The sequence below is a fragment of the Pogonomyrmex barbatus genome, unplaced genomic scaffold, assembly GCF_055798465.1.
Source record: "Pogonomyrmex barbatus isolate J1 unplaced genomic scaffold, ASM5579846v1 scaffold8, whole genome shotgun sequence".
Taxonomy (NCBI): Eukaryota; Metazoa; Arthropoda; class Insecta; order Hymenoptera; family Formicidae; genus Pogonomyrmex; species Pogonomyrmex barbatus.
The window spans coordinates 4,258,439-4,282,584 of NW_028297182.1; the positions used below are offsets into that span (position 1 = coordinate 4,258,439).

Here is a 24,146-nt window from a genome sequence, read left to right on the forward strand (position 1 = left end):
TGCTGTGAATTCTTTGTGCACAGAGCAAGACGTTATAAATATATCCTACGTGAGCGATATTCTCAATTTTCATTGAGACTTCTTATTACTAAAAATAAACGGAAACCTCGAATAAATATAGTAATGATATAATAAGATCGTGAATTTATTTCGAGCAACGGATTCGTTGCCAGTGTCGCTTGTAAATCACGAAAAGGGTTCGATCATCGAGTTGACAAATTGTAAAAAAAAAAAAATATGTAACGGAATTCATCTTTTTTTCAAACTCTCGTTTGAGCATAAGACAAGTGCAACGTGAAATCACATCTTTTTATTATTCATTATCAGAGAGCGTCGTTTATTAAATAAATAATATTACAATTAAATAAAAGTAAAATAATCAAATCTAATAACTTCTGATATTATTGTTTTTATTATTGCATTTAGTTAGTAAATATAAAATGTGTAAAACAAAAAGATTGAGATGAAAATTGACAACGATACAATTTCAGTTAATTTAATTTTTGATGTCGTTAATGTACAAAAAAGAATTTAGCATCAATTCATCGCGTTTGTAATATACAAGCTCAGCGAAATTGTATCGGTTTTGATTCTTGTTATTGGATCGTGCGCTTCCGCCAAATTGATGGTTTTGTACCGAAGTTACAATTCCAATCAACTAAATTAATTTTGAGGAGAAGAGGGAATATAATCATAAATTGATTCGTGCTTCATTACATTTCAAAATTAAAAATAAAGACACGTATATAGTTAGTGGCAAAAGCAAATATTGTAATTTATTTAAAAATTCGAGAAAAAGATTAAAAATATATTGTTATCGTAGAAAATGAATGATATGTTAATATCAAAATATTTTTGTAAGTGTCCTCTAAGAGCTTCCCAAATCCTTTTTTATGAATTTTTCTCTCTCTCTTCCGCTTCTTTCTCCCTCCGTCTTTTTCTCTTTGCCCTCTCCTGCTCATTCCATTGTTTCTCCGAAATGAAAATACGGAAAAGTGGCGACGTTCGGCGACACGTTTTTGACATCGCGCGAACCGTTACCTCGTGTCGCGGCCCCGTCGGTAAGTCAGCGATCTAGTCAATAAGGATAACATTGCGGCACCGTGGCCACATATGGCCGCACAGCTGGACGGCGGTGTTTTCCCGTCGGCTCGATAGCGCGACCTGCCATGTGGGTTCGGTCGCGTGCGACGTAAGCTCGACGGGAATTCGCGATTCGATGCGAATTCGATGCGAGTCCAAGCGATCCCGGACACGAAGCGTGTCGGATAACAACAACAACAATAACAATAATAATAATAACAGCGGATCTCACGAATTGAGTAATGAGCGCGCTGTGCATCGGCCGGGGAACGAGACGAGTCTTATCTTAGAGCCGCGAATGTGACACGCCTGCATTAAGAATGTGGTTACCAATGGGAAACAATGGCCTCCCGATTTTCCTACTGTGCCTGCTCGGTGTGTTCGCCACCGGGTCGCATTGCCTCGAGGTGATATACGCGATCAACGCGGGCGGCGAATCGCACACGGACAGCTATGGGATACACTACGCCAGGGATCCCCTCATGGGGAAAGTCGGCACGGCTTCCGATTATGGTAAGCAACTGATCATAGGACGCATCGGCAACATGGACCAGATCCTGTATCAAACCGAGCGCTATCATCACAATACGTTCGGCTATGATATCCCGATCAGCCAAGATGGAAATTACGTTATGATACTCAAGTTCTGCGAGGTGTACTTTAACTCGCCAAACATGAAGGTGAACTTTCTTATTAAATGAATTTTAGTCTTGATAATTGTTGCCAGATTTGTAATATATAATTCTGCCTAGGTCTTTGACGTCGTGCTGAATGGTGATCATACCGTGGTCACTGATTTGGATATCTTTGAAAGAGTCGGTCGAGGTGTTGCTCATGATGAATATGTTCCATTCAGGGTACAAGGTGGAAAGTTGATATATAATGATGAGGAGTCGGACATTCTGGCAGGAAAGATAAGAGTGGAGTTTATAAAGGTAGTTAATTAATATATTGTAAAAATTTATTCTGCAATCATTAACAATACTTCCTTTAAAAAATATTCCATTATAGAATATTGGTACTGCAAGTTAGACATATATACATAGACATATATGCATATACTTACCATCTTTCTTTATATATATATAGCAGAACATGATTGTGTTAACATTACAATTTTATAGGGTTACAGAGATAATCCAAAAATAAATGCCATAGCAGTTGTGAAAGGCACCTTGGATGGTTCGTATATTTTTATTTTAATATGCATGAATTCTGATTGAACCTCTTCATGGTCAAAATACTCACAAATACTATATTGCTATTTAGATGTACCACAATTAGGACCGATACCACCTGATCCAGAGGATTATCACAGTTTGCAAGAGGAAGAGGAGGAAACTACCGTGCGTAGTAGACATACGAGCGGGCCCAGAACACCTGACCCGTACTTGATAGACGATTCCTCTGTAATGTTACCTGTTTTCGTAGCCATCGGCGCTTTTATCCCACTATTGTTCTGTTTATGTAAATTATAAACGAACACACGCACATGTGCATAAAAATGCCTTGTACTTAACGGTAACAGTGTTCCCGATTATTTAGGCTCGCTCGACTTATGAGAAGATGTCTAAATAGTGTAAATAGATAAACGTTTATTTACGCTCCTCCGTTGCATTGCCAGATTTATGTGACAATATTTATTATTAATTTATAAATGTAGATATTATATAAAAAATATTATCTTTTTGCACTTTTATTTGAATATTGGAGCATATTGGAGGAGAATTATCATTTCGATAAAAAAAATTGATATTATCCTTCTCTCTGAGAATCTCTCTGAGATTTTGATTTCTGATTATAAAGCAATTTTGTAATTAGGTCTAAACCTTAATTTAAGATTACTAAATTCTAAGCTAACTTTTAGTAGTAAATAAAAATCTTTAAATTTTTATTTTATATAAATTAAAAAAAAATTATCGATATATATGAATATTAATAATTGCTCCAAAAATAAATGATAATGTGAAAAATTTGAGATACTTGGTGTAAAAAGTGCTTCAAAATTTTCAACCTTAATTACAATAACAGATTTCTAATAAATTTGTATTGATTGTTGATGAATATTTCGATGAATTTTAACATTATTTATTATAGCTTTTTAACAACTTTAAATTTTTTTCAAATATCACTTCCGAAAAAATTGTATCGATCAACTTATATAAGAGAATAAAATATTATCATTTGCAATGATTAAATATAACATTTGCTAGTTTAGTTTCAACTTAATCGAGTTTTCAATTTGAAAATTGAGTGAGTTGATTCTAATTAAATTGGCTTTTAATTCAATTAATCAATCTGTTTGATTAAGCAATCTGTCTCTGTGAAGTTAAGTTTGGAGATTTTGAAATAATCTGGATATATATATATATTCTATACCAAATACCTGAGTAGATCAGGACGTTGGTGCAACCGAACGGATGATTATTTAATATACAAAAATATATAAGTTAAAAACATACAATAAAATATTTTTATATAATAAATTTTATTTCGAAATAGTCGAATTATTGAATGTAATATAGCGAATTCCATTGTACTACACCAGATTAATGCATACTAAATGCTGATATACATGAAATTATTGAAATGTAAAAATACATAAACACTTCAAAATGATTATATAAATAGTCAATAATGAATTTGTTATTATTTAGCTGAATATGAATTAATAATTTCATTATTAAGGAAGTAATATTATGCTATTACATTTAGATATTTCATATGTAGCAGTCTTTAATATGCACTAACCTGGTAGTGTAGTGTAGTGAATGGAATTCGCTAATAGATTAATTATGCAATTATTATAATTGCTAAAATATTTTATAAATATATAATAAATTATTCAAAACTATTCATACACTTGCATAGAATAAAATTTATTAAATCAGGAGTTACGCTAATCTACGCATGCAAAGGTATACATGTATCTGACGAATTTTCAAATACGGTTATCTCGAAAATGAACCAGACGAAAAAAATTTTATTCTACAATTCAATTATTTTTGTATGTTGAATAATCTATCCGGTTGTCCTGATATATCAAACATACATAAAAGAGTTTAATATATATACACCGTGCAATTGCTCCAGAAATAAATATATAAAATTTTCAAGAAGGCGATGTGTAGAATTCTCTCATAATTTCCATATTTATCCCAAACTTTATTTTGTAGTTTATTATATATTATGCAACATTCTGTACAGGCTATCTCTCATTACACAATTTGATTTCGAAAAATCTTGGATATGGAATAAATTGGATAAATATGGCATGGATGATATAATTTTATTTCTAGATGTCATTATTGAAAATGAATTTCATAAAACAGAGTCTTTATAATCCAAACAGAGTCTTTATATGCCAAAGTTAAATGCCAATATATGTATAATATATCAATCTTTTGCACGTTGGAATAAATAAATCTATTATTACATAAAATCCTCCGCATTATTCTTTTGGATATTTTCATATACAAAAACGAGAGCGAAATTATCGAGCCAAATTGCTCTCCTATGTCACGAACGTTATGTAATACAAACGGATTTTGATGAAATTGTCTATACTGACAAGATAATTCGACCAAGCGCAAATCTTATCTCGTCATCGATTCACATTTGAAAAAGAGCGATTACGTGTTATATTATCTGTATTTTTGCTATTCTCCAAAAGCAAACGTTTTGCCTTCAGGATTCTGATGTTGCATATAGAATGTATAGAGTGATGCTACAATAGCTGCATCTTTTCTAAGCCGGCGTAATATTTGTCTTTAATGAAATTCTTGCCGATTGAAGAATTCGATGTACTTCGCGTACATCGCCGATAAGTACAGCTCCTTCTATTTTACAGTCGAGAAGGAAAAGAACGAAGAAGAGGAATCGTTAGCTTAAACGAGTGGAGGAGCGTCGCCGGTTATCGATCGCGCGATTATCGTTCGTCGTACCGGCAAACGGGAGAGTGTACATGTAGGTACAATAAATTCAATTGAGCGTCCCGCAACGTAAAAGAATCGTATATGTTCTTTAATGGGAATCAGCTCATTCATCCCGCCTGAGACGACGGGACGTCACGTGACCCGCGGTGGGCGCGCCGGGGCGCGCCGGGGCGCGCCGGAGCGCGTCCTCGCGCCGTCGAAGTCTTTGATGTATGCTCATCACCGGCAATTAACTGTCAATTCAGGCTACTATATTATACTTGTACTGTTGACTATATTATACTTGTGGTTTCGGAACGGCGGGACCAGACGGACGAGATTTGGAGAAGAGAGGAGTTCCCTCCCCTTTCTCGCGCCGGTCCCCTCCCTTCTTACCCTTGAAGAACGCGCCAAGTGCTTACTTATAATGCCTCTTATCCGTATCAGCGAGCAACGCGATGCATCGGAGATCAAACATTCGTACGTAGTGCAACAAGCCTCTTTCGGCCGCCGACAGATATTGAATAACAGTAAAATGATAACTCTCGCTGGGCGTGGTGGGAGTGTACTCGAAGAAATCCGTCTTGTCGCTCTTTCTCCCTCGTGAGACTACTTTTCTTGGAACATTTATCACGTTGATAAAACTAATTTTTATTCTGAAATATATGTGTACATATATTTTTTTTTTTTTTTAGGGGATCGTGATATATAACACACATTGTGCCTATATGTAATTTTTTTTTAAGACAAAATTGTTGCCAAAGAAACGAATTTATGAGAGAATTCAGTGAATAGAATGAATAAATATAATTGAAATTCGATTTGCGCTTTGTTTATTAATAAATATATTAGATCCCATTATTTTTTAATTATATTGTCTTCAATAGAAGGCTTGTTTTAAATCTTTGCATACGGCATAAATATATCGTTCTTAATAGTACATGTAGAAAATGTTCGGAGGATATCATAAAAATAAATTCCGTATATCTTTTTTACATTATATATTTCGAATATGAAGGGAACGTATATAATCTACTTTTGCAATACTCTTTGAATATTTCCAAAATTTATAGGTGCTCTTAGGAACTTTACAGCGTGCTCCGTGCGAATTTATAGTTGTTGATTTTCCATACTTTATGTTTATGTTATATCAAGAAAATATTATAAATACTTGAAGCAATTTAAAAGTGTTATTCAAAAAATTCAAGATCAGATGCCACAGGCGTGCATGCCGCGAAAATTTTAAAATAAGCCGTAAATTAATAGTAAAAGCAGAAGACGACATAATTGAAAAACAATCACAAATGTTTGTTATTAATTGGTAAATAGAGCGTTAAAAATGAATTTAAATTATACTTATTCATTTTAAATATACTAACATTTTTTTGTATATTAGAATATATGTAGAATATTCCAGAATCTTTGATTTCGATCAACAGCTTAAAAGTGTCATCTGCAAATTTATATAAAAAAATAACAGCATTTTTTATATAAATCGTAGCCTTATCATTAAGAAAAGAATTTCTCTCGAAATTCACAAAAATCACGATCAAAAAAAGACCCCGAAAGACCATAAACATTTCCTAAAATTTCGATCGCCGATATTGGAGGATGGAGAAATCTTAGAGACGCTCCGCACAGAATCTTTTCGAACGTTTTCGCTCCTGCGTGATTGTGATATGATTCTCCCGTTATTAATAATTGCACGAGAATGACGCATTTTTCTTTGATTAAATGGAAACGACATTACACACAGTGATTAACAAGCTATAAACATTGGCCTTCATCTAGCGATCGTGAAACGCGAAGACATCGCTCGCTGGAACCGTTCTCTTGACCCTCGGCCGAGATATAAATACATATGTACACGTTATGTGTGCCTCGATTATCTGCATCTATCCGGTAAAATTGGATAAGAGCCTTCGGAGCAAACGGAGGCGTCTCCAATCGACATTCACTCCCTGCGCGTGTCACGTAGGCTGTTAGCAGGAATCTTCGTTCCCTCCTAATCGGATCTTAGAAAAAGAAACGCTCGTTAACAAACAGATGACACATCATCATCGGCGCAGCTTAACGCTCGAGCACGAACATACGGCACGTATTTTTGCTTTTCGCATCCGCGCATCGCTAACGCGCAACGTGCTCCGTCTCAAGTGTTATTCAAATTATTAGCTCCGGTCCGTGCAATCGCGATAAGTCCACCTGTTCGTTTAACTTTGCCCGCCCGTGATAAGCGAATTCTGTTTGCACTTCTATGAAAAGAGTCTCGAGAGATAGATACGGGCGATAAAGGATTTTTGATAATCAGACTGATGTGTAAAGCTGAGTAAATCGTGACTGCTTCCTCGATTCGATTATGACGGCTGTCAGTTCAAAGATCACCGACTCGTCTTGCGAACACGATCGCAAATATTGACCGTTCGTTCCGGTGAAACTCATTATCCTGTTTGTACAATGTTAATTTTTTTTAATATTTTATTATATTAAATTAAGTCAATGTGTCAACGTGACACTTGGACACTGTTTGGAACGTGGATGGCTGTTATGTACTTTTAACGATCGTTTTATCGATTGATTCGAGAATTTAATATTTAATTAACAAGGAAATTATCGACATTATTGGAATAATATTGCATTATGCATTTTTTTTTTCTACTCGTTGCTTTCTAAGGAAATGGAAGATATTTAACGTAATAAAAATGTGCGTTAATATTAACTCGTATTTTTATAGGAACAATATTAAATGTTAAATAATAGACAAACTAAAAAAACATCAACAATATTAACGTAAATAATTTATAATACAAAAAGATTCCGGAAGATTCGATCAAGGTCAAGGTTTAAAGTATTTAATTTTCAGAAGTGAAACATATTTCTCAAATTTTCACAGAATGAAGGAGGATAACGAGAAAAATAATTCTGCGTCGTGCCGTCGCAGCAGGAACATTCCTAATAAAACATTTAAGACATTAAAATTTACTGAGTCAGTGCAGGATGTAAGTCGCGGGCAAGCAGCGTACAAGTGGCCGCAAGCGGACGCAAATAAATGGAGCCTCTCTTCCGCCCCTCGCGCGCACCACCACCGTGCGCGAGGGGTACGTCACAGCAGCGATGATGAAACGACAGGGCAGACGGACCGGCCGGTCTCTATCCGCCCGTCGACGATAATCTGTCGAATACTTTGTCTGGAATCATCGCAGATTGGCCGGCGGCTCTCTCCCTCTCTCTTTCTCTCCCTCGCGGGACCAGCGAGATCCCTTAACGAAATCCCCCCCGGATGTCGTTATAAAAGCCGGCGCGCTCCGGCACGCCGTTCGTCTTTCTTCGGTGGCGATTCAAGTTCTGACTTGTGACACGACCAGTCAATATAATCCTCACGAGCCATCATGGTGCAGATAGTCGGCAAGTATCAATACGTGTCGGGCGAGAACTTCGAGGATTACATCAAGAGCCTCGGCAAGGCCGACCTCGCCGACACGTTCCTGCAGGCCACGCCGGTCGTGGAGATTCAACAGAACGGCGAGCAGTGGGTCGTCGTGGTCACCAGCCAGGGCAAGACCGTCACCGCTACCTTCACGCCCGGAGAGGTCTACGACGAGCAGCTTCCATCTCAAGGCCTCGTCTTCAAGGTGAGACTCGGAGAGATTAGATAGTGCGGCCGTGAGAGAGGTCACGTCGTAAAATACAAACAACAAATTAAGATTAATAGATAGTTTACAATTACTCTTCGATATTAAAGTTGGAATTCCCATCGAAACTTACCACTTTTAGATAGAGAAAAAGATTTGATATATCGGGACAGGGTGCTCTTCCCTCCCCCCATGTAGGAAATGATTAGATAAAACTTCTTTCATGTGTATTAATTTTTCGCGTCTTACGAAAGTCCCACGTGGATTGTCTGCTAAATGACGGAAGTGAATCTTCTCTTTTCGCTCCTCTCGCACAAAAGTCCATGATGGTAGTAACTGGCGACGATGGTTAAAAGGGTGCAAAGGTCAATGGGCTTCGCGCGATGCGAAAATTATCTATCTTGCGTTCTACCATCATTCTCAGGACCGAATACCGTCGTACGTTCGTCGTTATTTTTTTACAATAAGACCGATGATTACAATCGTTACATATCTATTCCAGAGCGTGACCACGAAGGAGGGCAACGGCTTCAAAACGGAGACCACTTTATCCGCGGACCTCAAAGCGATTCGAGTTTATGAATTCACCGACACCGGAATGGTCGTGGTAAGTGTGATAGAAACAATTACGTGCGAATAGCAATGACGTAACGTGACAAAGTGCGTTCACGCGTTTCTTCTTTTCCATTTCAGCATCTATCCTCCAACAAAAGCGACGTCAAAGCCAAGCGTACATACAAGAGACTGTAAAGCCGGTTCCTAATTTAAATAGCAATCTATATAACATCGCATTTTATTAAAGAGATTGAAATGTAACAATGTTTCTCTTCTCTTTTTTTCTTCGTCCACTACTTCTTTCACTTTCCCAGAGATATTCCAGAGGCGGAATGAATCGTGACGAAGTGACGACGGGGCGACGGAGCGTAATGTTGAATGTAACACTGTTCAAACGTAATATTTATTTATTCACTTATAAATTCTGAGAAAAAAAGGAATAAAATAGTGACAAATACGCGTACACAAGGAAATCGGAATAACACGCATATGAAACGCGCGCGTGAGACGCTAAGCTATGCTCTCTCTCGTTGATACAAAGCCGCACTTGAATACATATCATATCGCATATTGTGTTATGTGCCCTCGCGTACCTACGCAAAGGACTCGCCGTATCCTATCCTCTCGTATCAAACGCATTCGTCTTAAAAAAGAAATGAATCGCATTCTCGATCTCTTCTGCGCTCATCTTACGCTCGTAGCGTGCTGCGGGCACGCCTCAGTTTCGATAAAATTAGACGAAAAAGATAATATTCCATGATCGGAGGTCAAGCGGAATAAAAATAAAAAAAAAAAAAAAAAAAGAAGAAAGAACCATTTATGACTGAAGCTTTTGTATCGAACATCGCCAGTCCGAGCATGTGCTCTAACAGTGGAAGCGTCGAACGTAAGAGAATTGAGATTTGTGCGGTGTGTAAAAGCTTTGAACGCGCACAACGATAATCGACGTCGATTGCGTCGAGAAACACGAAAAGTGAGATCCAAACATTTGGTAAGAGAAAATTGAAAAAGAACAATGAAGAAATACTACATTCGCAGGACATTTTTTTTTCCCCCATTTTAATATTCTCTTTCTCATCGAACATTTGGATACCACTCGTTTTCTTGTTCTCTGTTCATATACATATATAAACCTCTAGCTTCTCTTGTATTATTCGAATTTATTTAATAGTACTGTAGGGTATCACATTAAACCATCAGGGTGCTGTACACATAGATTAGATAGCATTATATTATCATGATATTACGAGTCGATATATATCTCGCAATGAATTCAACTTCAAAAATAGGAACAAACAAGAATAAATATACGCTTCCCTCTCCTCCCTTTCTTTCTTTCTCTCATCATTCGGATAAAATTGTGTCGCGAGTAATCGTTATCAATTATAATGCGCATACAAAATTAAAAATTGTAAAAATTGTAAAAAATTCATATATTTTATCGAGTTTCGTTAAAGGTTAAAAGATTAACTGTACTGCCGTATCAGAGTTGAAAGTCTATTTTTCAGGCCATCTCGAGCACCGTCTGAGATTGATCTCAGACAATCTCAAGCCCGCGGATCAGTTGAAAATAATGACGCATGAAAACGCATCCGAATTATATTTACATAACAAGACTATCGATCCTTATTACGATAAGGCAGCAGCTGTCGAAAGCAATGTTTAGGGCACGCCTCGTTCTCGTTGATAGGTAAATATCTCTTACATATGTACGCGATTCACATAAGAACAATAAAAAATTTTTTCAATTCGACATACATGTATATCCCCCTAAACACTACTCCAGTGAATGTCCGGACGAGCGGTCGTGTTCTGTCCGTTAAACAATAATAAGAAGAAACCTATTTGTCCGTTCACGTAAAATCCGCGACGACGTGTAATCCCTAGGCCAACATATGTCGTCGCAAAGCGGCGGATCGTTCGCAGCTTACCGATCGACCGTTCAATCGGCAATCAGCTGATTATCGGTCGGCACGTTCACCGGTGACGCGTCCTTCCGCGGTACGTCATCCTCGGGCTTGTCGCTCGTCGATATGACGGCGGCTGTTATCGCATTCTCCTTGGAAGCAACGACCGCTTGTAAAATTCCATTCTGCAGCGTCTTGTGCGTGTTATTCAAAGGCAAGACCATACGCTTCGTTTCAGGAGTCTTCGATGCAGCCTTCGATGTCGGAGAGGACTTCTTCGTTGGCGAGATTGCGGAAGCATTCCCGGTTGACTTCCCGATCGATGTGCGTGACTTCGTGACGCCGGTCGTACTAGCAGGCATGGAGGCGCGACCGACCCTGGGTGTCGTCGATATTCCAGAACGGGAAATTTGCTTGTTGACTGTTTCTTTACTTTGTTTGTCGATCAATGGTGATTTAACGGTCGTGGCTGTCGTGGCCGTTTTACCAGCACTTTCACGCGACTTAGGTGTATTGCCAGAAGACGGAGCGGTTTTGGGCCTCGACACGCCGTTGACACCGGCTGCCTCTTTCGATGTCGATGTGGTCTTAACAGTTGAAGTCGCAGACGAGGGTCTTGGTTTCGACGTTACATTGGATGTCGATGTTTTCGCGGTTGTCGACGTTTTGACCAATGTAGTTTTCGTAGTCGCGTTAGTGGTCGTTGTTCTGAGACTCGTACTTGCTGGTTTCGCGGTGGTAGATTTATTAGCGGGTTTCGTGTCACCACTTATCGTTGTCTTTTTTTCGACTGTTCTGGTGCTCACTTTCGATGAGGTGGTGGTTGTAGTTTTTGGTCTCGTTGTACCGGAGCTCAAACGAGGAGAGGTGCTGGTCTTTGTCGCTGTTGTCGTTGCAGGCTTTGCAGGTATTGTCGTTACCTTCGTGGCGATAGTTTTAGCAGTGGTGCTTGAGAGCGTTGTTTTTGCTGATCCGTCCAGTTGTTTGGGCCGAGATGCAGTATTCGTAATGGGTTTCTTCGCAATTGATTGTGCAGGTAATGATGCTGTTGTTCGCGTGATCGTTTTGGAGGGCGAAGTCGGTGTAGTAGATTTTGTGGGCGGTTTTGTTGTCATCTTTGTTCTTTTTGTTGTTGTATTTTTTGTTTGACATTTCGCGGTTGTCGTAGTGGTTTTCGCCTTAGCAGAGCTTGTGGCATCGGCAACAGCTGCCACTGCCGTTGCAGCAACGGCAGCTCCTATTGTCTCTTCCGCAATTCCCGTGACTTCTTTAGGTTGATCTGTTATTACCGTAATATCTGATAATATTTCCACAGACTCTTCTTGTTTCGGAGGGATATCTTCAGAAACAAGCTCAATTTTTTGCTCGGTTATTTTACTGACATCTGTAAATGCAACTTCCGCAGCTTTGTTTTCCGTTTGCTCTTGTTCAGTTTGTGTATCAATCATTAAAGTTTCCATCGGCTTGTTTTCTTCAGTCGTCTGATTTTCATGTTGCAACTGTTCCGACATAAAAGTAAATTTTTCTATAAAATCAGGCGGATTTGATTCGATTATATTGTCCGTTGATTTGAATTGATCGTTGTTATCATCTTCATTGTTGTTATCTTCGTCTTTATCACGCAATTTCTCATCTTTACTTTCTGTTTCGATTTTTTTCATCATTTTAAGACCATCTTCATATAAAAAATTACACTCTTGAGTCTGAGGACTTTCAAAGTGCAACATCACTTTATCTGGTTTATAGAAATCTGTCCAATCAGTAGATTGCTTTGACTGCTCTTCCTGATTGATTTTGATTGATGGTTCATTAAAAAGATCTTTTTCAGGAATACTTTTAGAAGGAACATCATCATTGATCACGTACATTTCTTTTATATCTGCTGTTTGCATGCCTACGTGTTCTGGTAATAATGGTTTTGGACATGGTATACGTGGAGGATAATCAGGTGACTCGTAATCAAAAACTGGATGATGTGGTACAAGGGCGTCTGAAGAATCTGAAAAATCTGGAGATTCTTCTCTATGCTGCAACCTTTCTAGATTTGTCAGTTGTTTACATTCTTCAAATGTCATTTTTGCTGATGGAGACTGCGTGTCTATAGCATCCTCGTTTTTACATAAATCTTCTTCCTCTTTTTGTTTGTTCATGTCTTCTTCCTCTTTTTGTTTGTTCACGTTTTCTTCCTCTTTTTGTTTGTTCACGTCTTCTTCCTCTTTTTGTTTGTTCACGTCTTCTTCCTCTTTTTGTTTGTTCACGTCTTCTTCTGCCAATATCGTCTCAGAAAGTTTCTCAGAGGATACTGATAAATTGGTATTATTTTCAGAAGAGGAGGAAGTATACGCTACAGTAAGCCTGTCTGACATATCATTAAATACTTTATTCGCAGATGAATCGAAGGCTGTATATATGTGTGCTTCTACATGTCTTTCTCTGTTTGTATCTTGGCTTGTATCATCGCTTATATCTGAACTTAGATTAATCTTTTCACTCTCATTTATTGAACTCTCCGGCTTGTCTTCAGAATTACTGTCGGAATATTGTGGGAGTTGTGGCGTTGACGCGCACAAAATATTGGTTGCACTCCTATCCTCGTCCGAGAGCGGAGGTGTGCGCACTCGATCCTCGTTCACGTATAATTCGAGTGAACGCGGCGGCGTGCTTCCATGTTCAGCTCCATCTGAACTGTCGTCCAATGGGTGCACGGCATTCAGATCGATACTTTTCTGCTCCGTCTCGAAATTAATTGGAGCGAACGACATAGCCATAGGATCATGTTTCATTTCGGCATCGTCCGAAACGAAATGATCCATCTCCGATTCGTCATTCCAATGAGAGATATCTGGCTGCCAGCCTGTTTGTGAGATAGACATTTGCGCCATCATGGATTCGTCGTCACCCATTTCGGCCTTGGTCGATGAAATCTCGGATATATCCATACTCTGCGAGCTAGTATTCTGTATGTCTGCTCCTGTAGGTAACTGTTCCTCATGTAAGAAATCTTCACCAACGTCCTTTGGTCGATAAGAAACTTCTTTTTCGAATTCGCTCTGGCTTGGTACATGAATATCATCCATTGCTTGAGTTTGTTTCAAGGGAGAACCGCTGATGGGACGATCCTCGAAGTGAGTGTTTCGTAATGGTGGTGATAACGGTACGAACTCAGCTGCCTCCGGATTCAATTGGAAATCCATATCTTCTTGTTTCTGCTCTTTTTGTAGATTTTGACTCTGTTGGGATTCGGTTGATTTTGTTTCGTCACTTATCTGAAAATAGCAACATTATTCAAAATGCCACTAACCACAGGTTTTTTTTTTTTATAAAACAATGAAGATAAAATAGATACTTACATCGATGTTTATAAGCTCAGATGAAGAATTATCTTTCACTAATTGTTCTTCGCATTTAATATCTTTCTCTACTTCCGAAATTTGAACTTCTGAGCTATCTTTCGCAACAAATTCTGGATTCTCCGCACTTTGCTCCTCAACACTTTTGCACGATTCGTCTAATACAATTGTTGTCGCTGATGATTCCTCTTTCTTCGGATCAATACGGTAATAATCCCACTCGTCCTCGGAATCCTCACTGTCTGCTACATTATCCGCTACGATCTCCGCATCCTGAGGAGGTTCTGGAATAAGTGCAAGAAAAATTAGAGGTGATATTCGCGAATAAATTCGTTACGTTATGTCTCTCATGTCTCGTATTATTTTTATTTGTCACGAAATGAATCGCATTCGCTGATATTACCATTTCAAATCTCGGAAACGAATAACACCGAGCTCAACTTCACAATCCATAAGATTTAAATACAAAGTCATATTTAAAATGGATCTTGCGAATTATAGTATTATAATTTTCCTTCTTACATCAAACACATTTCGATTATTGCACGAATTACATTATAACTTTCGAAAATAAATCGCGAAATTCTCAAAATTAAACAGAAATTAACAACGGAAGAGCGATAAAAATCGCTAGACCAATTTCAATACAACATTTAAAATCTTATTTAGAAATGATGTAAGAGAAATAATATTCCCATTATCAACTTACAATGTTCAAAGACACGTTTCCAGGATTTATATCACAGAAGATACCGGCAATAATTGCATGCGACGTTAAGATAAGATAATAGTTTCGTTCCAGTATAATTCGTTCGATAACTCAGGGAATTTCACGTATCACTCTCGAACATTCGCACCGTTCACAAAGCGAGACGACACGGTACGTACCTGTAGGATGTTCCGAGAGGCGCGATGAAAATCGTGTCAAACAACGTGAATTTTCGGGAGGGAGAGCGTCGTTCAAAAGGGGGCACGAGATCGCATTCGAATATAGAACAGACTAGAAAAGATTGAATAGTTATCTCCACGTGATTGTATTTCCCCAGATCTCACTTTACACATACGTAACGCGATTTGATAGACGCCAGATGGACCGCCGACACTGGCGAGAGCGTCTTCTCCCGCAACGGTCGGTGTGTCTTTAAAACGAGGAATATCTCTTCGCAAGTGCGATCGCCCTCCGGTGACTAAGAGGAACTACGCCCGCCAAGAGATGCATTATCGATCTAGTCCAGAGAGCCCCCGGAGCGCACTCCTCCTCTTCCGCTTCCTCCTCCCCGCCCCGTCTAACGCACTCGCCACCACCACCGCCACTACCCACCTGTGCCCACCGCGACAGTTGGAGGCGAATCACCCCCATCCGATTGGATGGACCTCGGGAATCGTTGAATTGACGATTGACCTATTCAATAATCGGGGGAGTACTTGCGTGACAAGTCCGTCTTTTAAGACTGATAAATGTGTTTTCTTTTCACTTCTCGCATTTCTATACTAAAGTGATAAAGCTGACGAAGGCAAAATAAAAAAAGCTTCAATACTTTTGTTGACATTGAAAATTTTCTCGGAAGGTAATGTGAGATATCGTTTATCTCATTAGATAAAATGGACCTTAGAAAACAATCCGTTTGTTATGCTCGATGTATCTATTCGATAAATGTTACGTGAGAAAAGTTCTAATTTCATTTTTATTGTATTTTTGCTTTACAAAAAGAATCTCAATAATTTTGTGCTAAATTTACGAATCTTCATGATGAAACCGACGAACATGCAACATATATTAATTTTGAATATTTTTATAATTATTATTATTATTGTTCAATGAAAGACAGTAAATTAATATGAATTTAACCAAAGAATGATTAATTAATTAATATAATGTAATTTGAGCTAATGAAATATGCGTAATGAATTCATATAAATTCGTCGTGAATTTAAACGAGTTGCCAAAGTATAATTTTCTTTAATTGATACTGACGATTCAATTATTTTTACATTACATTTAATATCATTTAGCAATATATTAATGTCTGGATTTGTTAGGGCCACTTGTTAAAGATTATTTAGACCATCGCAAAGTTATAAAAAAGATACAATGAAAGTTGACCAACACTATAAAAAAATAAATAAATAAAACTATCTTGCAAAGATATTTCCTCAAACTACGAAGGTAAGGTAAGTTGTTTGGAGAGACGCTCGCACGAAAGCATTGGCGTGCCACTCCCGCGGGGACTGAGACAAAAATGAGAACAAGAGAAAACAAAAACAAGAAGAAAAAAAATCATAAAGAACGACTAATAGAAATGTCGACCCACCTAGCCGGGAAAATGTTGACGTGGAAACCGATTAAGGGACAAAAAAAAAAAAAAAAAGACGCAACCCACGCGGAGAACGGTCGTTCTCTTAACAACCCGTTCTTAATTTCGTCCCCGAGTTTCCTTTGCCCACCAACGCGAATTCGTGTCAACTCGCGAGGTTCTCTCCCACGCGCTCGATCCGCTTCGAAACGCTCTTCGGATCCGTGCGGATTCATAACCCGGCGATATTGCACCCGATTTCGGGTAATAATATCCCGCCGACATGTGTCCCCGAGTCTGTCGGGACGTTGACCTTGCGCGAGATATTCTCGATATGTAAAATCCGCACGAGAGGCGGATTCACCTCTTCCGACAGCTTTCGTCGATATCGTGCACTTCCCCCTCCTCTCCTCTCCCCCACCCCCTACGGTTCTAACTACATATTGGCTTTGATGAATTTCGAAGAATACGCGTAGAGATTAATTCTTTTTTTATTAGACTGCTATATTGAAACCATCTATCGATACAGAACAATAGAAAAATATAGCTTACAAACTACAGTTCTTTCTCGGATGCTTCTATGCTTTGGAAAAGTAGCTGTAGAATTCTTGTAAACTACTCTAAATCCTCCTCCTGCCCATCGTCGCAAGAAATTAAACTCTCCTCACACAAATTACTAAAAAAAGCCTTAAAATCTCCAAACTCAGAAAAGAAGCCTTCGATAATCGAGTTATACATTTTACAAAAGCGTGTTATTTAAAAAATGATAAGGTTATCGTTTCCTCTGCGAATACAAGTTTGCGTGTAAAAAAATATCTCCGCATGGAGATTTTAATACAAAGTACAACGGTTATATTACAATGTCGTTTCAACGTTGGCGTATCAAATCTCAAAGTCCAAGTGAATGAATTTGTAGTAGTACCTTCGGAAATGCGATTGCTTCGTTTCGCGAGGCATATACGTTTTCCATTGAAAAGACGTCGCGACGGGCGTTGGTCGCCCGTCGCGTCGCGCAATTTCAACTCTCGTCGGAAAGCACGATGGAATTCTCGTGGCATGCCCTGAGAACTGAGAGAGGACGAAAAGGAGAAAAAAAGGGCATGCATGTGCGTGTGTCGCCCTCGCCCTCGCCCCCCCCCCTCTTCCTCCTTTCGCTGGTGTTTTTCTTTTTCATTTTCACGAGTGCTGCGTCTCAGCGCGAGAGCCGCGAAGAGTAAGAGGGAGAGTTAATTTTAAACCAAAGTCACACACGAGAACCGCGTGCAGATGAAACGAAAGGAGAGAGAGAGAGAGAGAGAGAGAGAGAGAGAAAGAGCACAGTTTCTCTCGATTATATCCCCGAGATGTAAGAGATTCGGATATATTACGGAACCGATGGAATATTACGCTCCAAAAGATATGGATACAGAATTCGAGAGTATAGAACGAAGAGATATTTGTAGATTAGACATATCGCAAAATCTACAGGTTTAAGAGAGCGGCGAACGGAAAATGTTCCGGGAAAACTAGACTTGCTATCTCTATTTTTACCAGATTATTCAATCTTGATTCAATTTGTTCTTCCTCTTTTTCTTCGAATTAAAAAAGAAAAGACAAAATAAATTAAATGAAAGTTAAAGTTAACCAATAATAACAATGAATATCAGAGAGCTTAAAGTTCTCGATCGGAGAAAAAAAAGTGCAGATAAAATATACTAAAAATGCACGAAAATCGTAAAGAATTTTGAATTCGATTCAAGAACGAGTACAACGTGGAGACGAAATGGTGTGATAGTAAATTCGCTATTCGCTCTTCGCTCTTCGCGCACTCTTCTTTCTCTGAAAGGATGGGGGAGGGGTGAACTTTAATTATCAATGCCTTACTCGCATCGCACATCGACGACGAAATGATTGCTCGTAATGGCCTACTGATTTACATACGAAAATGTCGGGGCGCAACGGCGCATATTTCACGCCCGCGAAACCAGACGCAGCCTAAAAAGGAATTGCACGAGTCGCGAGTGCATAAATGAAATTTCGATCGCGAAAAGTAAATGGGATACTTGCGCTCGATCGACGGTTGTTCGTCGACAGAATAAATCTCTGTTGCGATTTAAGAGAACTCTTATGCAAAAGACCTTTAGAAACACTTCCAAAACATTATCCCTTATATATATATATATTTAGAATGTTCATACAATTCATAAATTTCTGATACTTTCCAAAAAAGAAATTCTGACGAGAATTCTTTCAAGAAGATAAAATCTGAATTTTAATCAAGTGTCAACTTGACAATTGTTTTTCAACGAACAGTCCTTCGATAATTATTCTTAATATTCGCAAAAATGCAAAAGATGAGAAAATTTTCGAACGGATAATTCTTCACAAACGTTTCCTTCTCTAAAAAAGAGAAGCTTTACATGTCACTTTATATCCAAAAAGTGTCACAAAAATTTGTTCAAAGGCTTCTCTCCAATCCTCCATCTCGGGCCGAGGCAGCCGAAGCTTAACCTTGGGATTCGCGTGAATATGGAAGACGGATAAGTTGCTTGAGAGACACGTGAGAAGTTTTCTATTTTAAGTCGCGAAATGGCACTCGCATATCGCGAGCTCGCCAGGGAATGACACGACAGACAGACAGGGGACAAGAAAACATAGAAAAAGAGAGTGAAGGAGAGAAAGGCAGAAAGAGAACATTCCCAACTGTGCTAAAAAGAGCGATAGGTGCCTCGTAGTTATTCCGTAAGTATAATAAATGGCAAGTTTAACTGGCCGGCACGGGACGCGTCATGCCGGTGGTGCGGTTGTTCGTTCGTTCGTTCGCCTCGACAACAGAGAGCCGCCGACACACGTTGCTCGTTACGTAAATAGTTATCTCGCGTAATGACGGAGCGTTATTTAAGAACAAACGATGCATACGGGTACGCGAATTCATCGGGCCATTCGGCGCGTCCGTCTAGGCGCCCGGAAGTCACAAGGTGCCTTTTCATCCTCGTCGCGACGCATTTTTGCAAACGTACGCGGCCCGCCGACTACTCTTACAAATAGTATCTTCTCTAGCCTACTCTCTATCGCGCTCCTCCGCGCGTGCTTTTGCAGTGCTTAGTGAAGCGATTTTACTCTCGCTCTTCGACGGGAGAAAGAAGAGCAGAAAGAAACGCGGAAAGCGTTCCTTAGATACGGGCAGCGCATCGGAAACTCGTGGCGCAAACATATGGCATATGACGTTTGGATAGCGCTAAATTATGGTTATTAGGAGCCAGAAAAACGTCTATTATCTGCTTTAACGTTGTTGCTGCTGCGATTGCCGCAACTAATATCGCGATAAACCCGCCGCTTCAGATGTCCTTTTTGAACATCATTTCCGCGTGGTTTCCTGCGCGGCAACTTCTACTTTACACAGTCGCTTTTCAAACCTGCGTAAAGTGCGCGCCGGAAACTATCTAAAATCTTTACAACCTTCATCTTAATCTGTATCTTCTAAAGTAGCAAAAAATAATTTTAAAAAAATATCATCTCGAAAAAAATATTCTTGGAAGAAATTGCCACTCGTCCTTATTTTAACTCTATATATAGAAATCTTGCGGAAATCTTTCGCTTACGTTAAATTTTTATCGAAAATAGTTAAAATTAATTTAAAAGTCTCGGGTAAAATATTCCTGCGGAAAGCCACGCTTGTCTTATTATAATTCTATGTACAGAAACTCGCCGACGCTGTTACGTGCTTACGATATAAATTTACTCGTGTTCTTTCGAGTTACAAGAAAACCGTGCAGCTGCGCCTAAGGATTTATTAATATTATCGCACCAGTTGCCGGGATTAACGTCGCAGCATCCGCCACATAAGCGTTATTTCTTGAAAACCCACGTCTTCGTGATGCTTTTTGCGGCGCTAATTCTCGCCGCTAAGGAAGAATCTGAGGAAAAAAAAAAAATGCACAGATACTTCCCGATAAGATTTGATCGCAAGTCTGTTCTTTCTTTTGGTCCACCAATCATACTTATTTTATGTCATCTTTTCATTTGCCAGAATTTGAGCTCTCTCATTTCGATCTTAAAACCGCGCATTTTTTCCAGCATCTCGCAAACTGCGTTCGCAAAGTTTTATCATGCAAACACTCGTCGAAAAGCGGAAAATTGTAAAAACTGAAATCTTGCAAAAAAGTTCCTTGAATATTCTCGAATTTTCCAAATATTTTTTGTTCAAAAAATTCCAGGTAAACTTTGATTCTTCTTAAATGCAACTTTAAAGTAAAGTTTAGTAGTAGTTAAAAGTCGTTTAATATTTGAATACATCTACGTTTGAGCGCCAACAGTCAACCACAAACTGGTTGACAAACGTGTGGGAACAAAGCTCTAAAATTTTCAGATTTCTCCTTTATTTCCTCAAAAAATATGATCACCATACGAATACTGTACGTACGTAGTCCGTGTGTAACGATAATTCGTTTAAATTCAGCGTAAGATGAGATCGGTAACGATGCTTCCAAGCGTAGCGATAGATCCGATTACTTCGCGGCGTGTTCAGGGATCATCTTAACGTTTAGTTACGAACGCCGAGAGGGACGCGGATTTTCGAGTCTATAAATACGTAGAGGCGACATACGCGACACAAGAGGGACACGCGATCGGCGAATTAATTACATCACAAGACCGCCGAGGAACGTCTCTCGCGGGAGCGTCGCCGGCCACGTTTCGCACTATCCGCATCACGTTTTCCGCAATTAATTTCTCGCCACTGTTTCTCAACAGGGTCCTACGCTTGCATCCGTGTCGCAAGCCGAGATCAAAAGAAGCGCCGGAATTATAATCTCTCTGGTCAGCGAATTTCGTGAGCCTCGACTCCCCCTGTTTTGATACGCTCGCTTGATAAAAACGATTTCAAAGTGTAAAAGTATTTATTATCTTCTTATTGAATGTAAAGAATTTTAAGCTGATCTTATTGCGGTAAAGTACAGCAAATGTCAATTAATGTCTACATAACAATTGTGAAGAAATTGTTAAATAAGTTAATTGTTAAATAAAAAATATAAAGAAAATGTAAAAATAAAAAATATAAATAATATAAATATAAATATAAATAATATAAAAAAATATAAATAATAGAATTAAAAAATTGAAATAAAAATACAGAATGTAAGATCCAGAAGAAATTATATTGAAGGTTAAATATAATAGAGATGATAAAAATAAAATAAAAAAAAAGTAAATAAAAAAAAACAAAATCGAAAAAATAGTCGATTATATAAAATGTTATTTTTAAAAAAATAATTGTAAAAAACATAAAACTGTTGTCCGTAATTAAAATGGTCTGCGAAACTAATTCATTGTTTGCATGCAAGAATATATAGAGTCAAAGATAATAAAATTAATTCAAAACGACTTGTCAATTGGCATTGTCTCAAAGAATTTAAAATCCAATTAATAAAAATATACGAATATATATATTTTTTACATAAAACTAAAAATCTTCATTTTAGTTAATACAAGCTTCTATTTTCTGCGAATTTTCTTGCGTTTTTTCTCATAAAACTAAAAAATTAAATATCAAAACATTTTTAATTTCTGAAAAATTGCACGTAAAATATTTTTATTCTCAGAATTCAATTTCAAAATTCTTTCACTTTTCTTTCTCATGAAATAGAGAAATATATATATATATATATATATATGAATTTCGCAATAATTCCAATATCAAAATTCAAAATATTGTACTTAAATTTAAGATTTTTAACGAGTTTTGTGTGTGTGTGTGTGTGTGTGTGTGTGTGTATATACACACAACTCGTTAAAAATCTTAAATTTAAGTACAATATTTTGAATTTTGATATTGGAATTTTTGCGAAATTCATAAAGTTCGCCTAGTAAACAATTGGGGAGGGGGGAGGGGAGCAGAGATTACATTTTTGCGTATTAGCAATGTAAAATCATTGAAACCGTCAGGATTATGTATGAATTGATTACGAGACAGAAAGTTACGAATCACATCTGATAAATCGCGACTTCGTTCTCAATGCGATAGTGACAGCAGTCGATGACGACAGGATAATACACAATGCAGCGATTTCACAACACGGTATTTTTGTACACGCTTCGCATGACGCACTATCTTTTTCTCCCTCTCCTTCCCTCCCTCTCTCTCTCTCTCTCTCTCTCTCTCCGCCCCCTTCGCCGTGCCCGTTGCTTCCTTTTTCTCTCGCACGAAAGGCGGAAATCAAAGAAAGATTATAGAGTGTTTTAGAAAGATCGGAGAACAGACCCCGATTTAGTATCGACTCTATTGATTTATCACGAGAGAGAAAGAGAGAAAAGAATATCGAATAAAGTTTCATCTACGAGATCCGTTGAAAAAGAAAGGAATAAGCGGAAAGGAGAACATTGGCGTGATCCAGGCCTCGAAATCGATTATCAGGTTCGGGTTTCCCCTCGCTATAGAAACGGAAACGAGCTCTACGCCTATTCGTGATAACGGCAGCGCCGGTCTATCGCGGCGTAGGATACATTTTTCTTTTTTTTTTCCCCTTCTCGTGCCTATTGCGTCGAGACTCGAGCCGCGGCGAAAGATCACGCCGGTCTCGACCGCCGCTCGCCCGCCGGCCGGCAACAACGCCCGGTCGGTTGTCATCGGCTACTCCGAAACGTAGCAAACGACGCCGCATGCGGCGTCATGTCCAAATTTAAATACGCAATTCAGGGTCCCCGGGATCCCGGCAATAACCGATGATGGACGAGCGCGCTCGCCCGCTCGCCCGCCCGCCCGCCGTTCGCGCGCGCGCCACATGCAACATACCTCGGAATGTTCTTCGTCTGGATCGTGTGTCCTCGTGAGAAACGCCGGCAGTAACAGGACACCCGAAGCAATAGTGTACCGATGGAAAAACTCGTCGCCAAGCACCGCGATATAAAGCGAAAATTCACCCAAGAGAGCCTTAAAGACGCGCACTCACAACCGTATGAGACTCGAGAGGAACTGCCACGAGCCCCCTTCCACATGACCGGCAACAATTGGCGGCACGCTGCCCGATTGGCCGTCCCACGGCGAATCAGCGACGCGTACGCGACACGACGGCCAATCGCGATACCGCGGCGCGATCTCGACCGTCGCGCGCTCGATTCGAACATTCGTAACGGTATTTCGTGACATGCCGGAGACACATGATGAAACTCGTTAATTATCTGAAATTGTTGGCGATAACGATAATGGCAAATTACTGTACTGCTATCTCTCGTAGTTGTTCAAAATGAATCCTAAATTATCAAATTGTTTTTGTCGCGTGAAAGCATTATTTCTGAAGAATTTCTTCATATTTCAATGATAGAATAGAGTAATTTTTCGTATAAAAATAGATCTTTAAAGAAAATTCATTTTTGCACATGAAACTGATACGAATGTAATAGAAAAGATAAACACAAGAAAAAAGATTAAGATATTAAA

General features: G+C 38.8%; 3 protein-coding genes and 1 long non-coding RNA gene across 4 annotated transcripts in view; 3 read left to right on the plus strand and 1 right to left on the minus strand.

Annotated features, from left to right (window-relative positions):
* Nucleotides 1-1,085: 1,085 nt before the first annotated feature.
* LOC105424161 (malectin-A) lies at nt 1,086-4,525 on the plus strand. The gene is made up of 4 exons (XM_011634251.3): nt 1,086-1,763; nt 1,836-2,018; nt 2,208-2,265; nt 2,353-4,525. The coding sequence occupies exons 1-4, from the start codon at nt 1,404-1,406 to the stop codon at nt 2,559-2,561; spliced, it is 810 nt and encodes a 269-aa protein (XP_011632553.2). The 5' UTR covers nt 1,086-1,403; the 3' UTR covers nt 2,562-4,525.
* A 657-nt stretch (nt 4,526-5,182) lies between these two features.
* LOC148934715 (uncharacterized) lies at nt 5,183-5,739 on the plus strand. Its single transcript, XR_016141089.1, has 2 exons — nt 5,183-5,600; nt 5,693-5,739. It is a non-coding gene; the product is annotated as an uncharacterized LOC148934715 (long non-coding RNA).
* Nucleotides 5,740-8,228: 2,489 nt separating this feature from the next.
* Nucleotides 8,229-9,445, plus strand: LOC105424162 (fatty acid-binding protein homolog 5-like). Its single transcript, XM_011634252.2, has 3 exons — nt 8,229-8,626; nt 9,129-9,233; nt 9,320-9,445. Exons 1-3 carry the CDS (start codon nt 8,384-8,386, stop codon nt 9,374-9,376), a joined length of 405 nt encoding a protein of 134 aa, XP_011632554.2. The 5' UTR covers nt 8,229-8,383; the 3' UTR covers nt 9,377-9,445.
* Nucleotides 9,446-9,570: 125 nt separating this feature from the next.
* LOC105424180 (uncharacterized) overlaps nt 9,571-24,146 on the minus strand; it is a 51,590-nt gene continuing 37,014 nt past the window's right edge. Inside the window, exons 9-10 of the mRNA XM_011634273.3 lie at nt 14,439-14,722; nt 9,571-14,354 (exon numbers count right to left, since the gene is read on the minus strand). Of these exons, the coding sequence (XP_011632575.3) occupies nt 11,124-14,354; nt 14,439-14,722 (3,515 nt within the window). The 3' untranslated portion in view covers nt 9,571-11,123. The remainder of the gene's footprint in view (nt 14,355-14,438; nt 14,723-24,146) is intronic.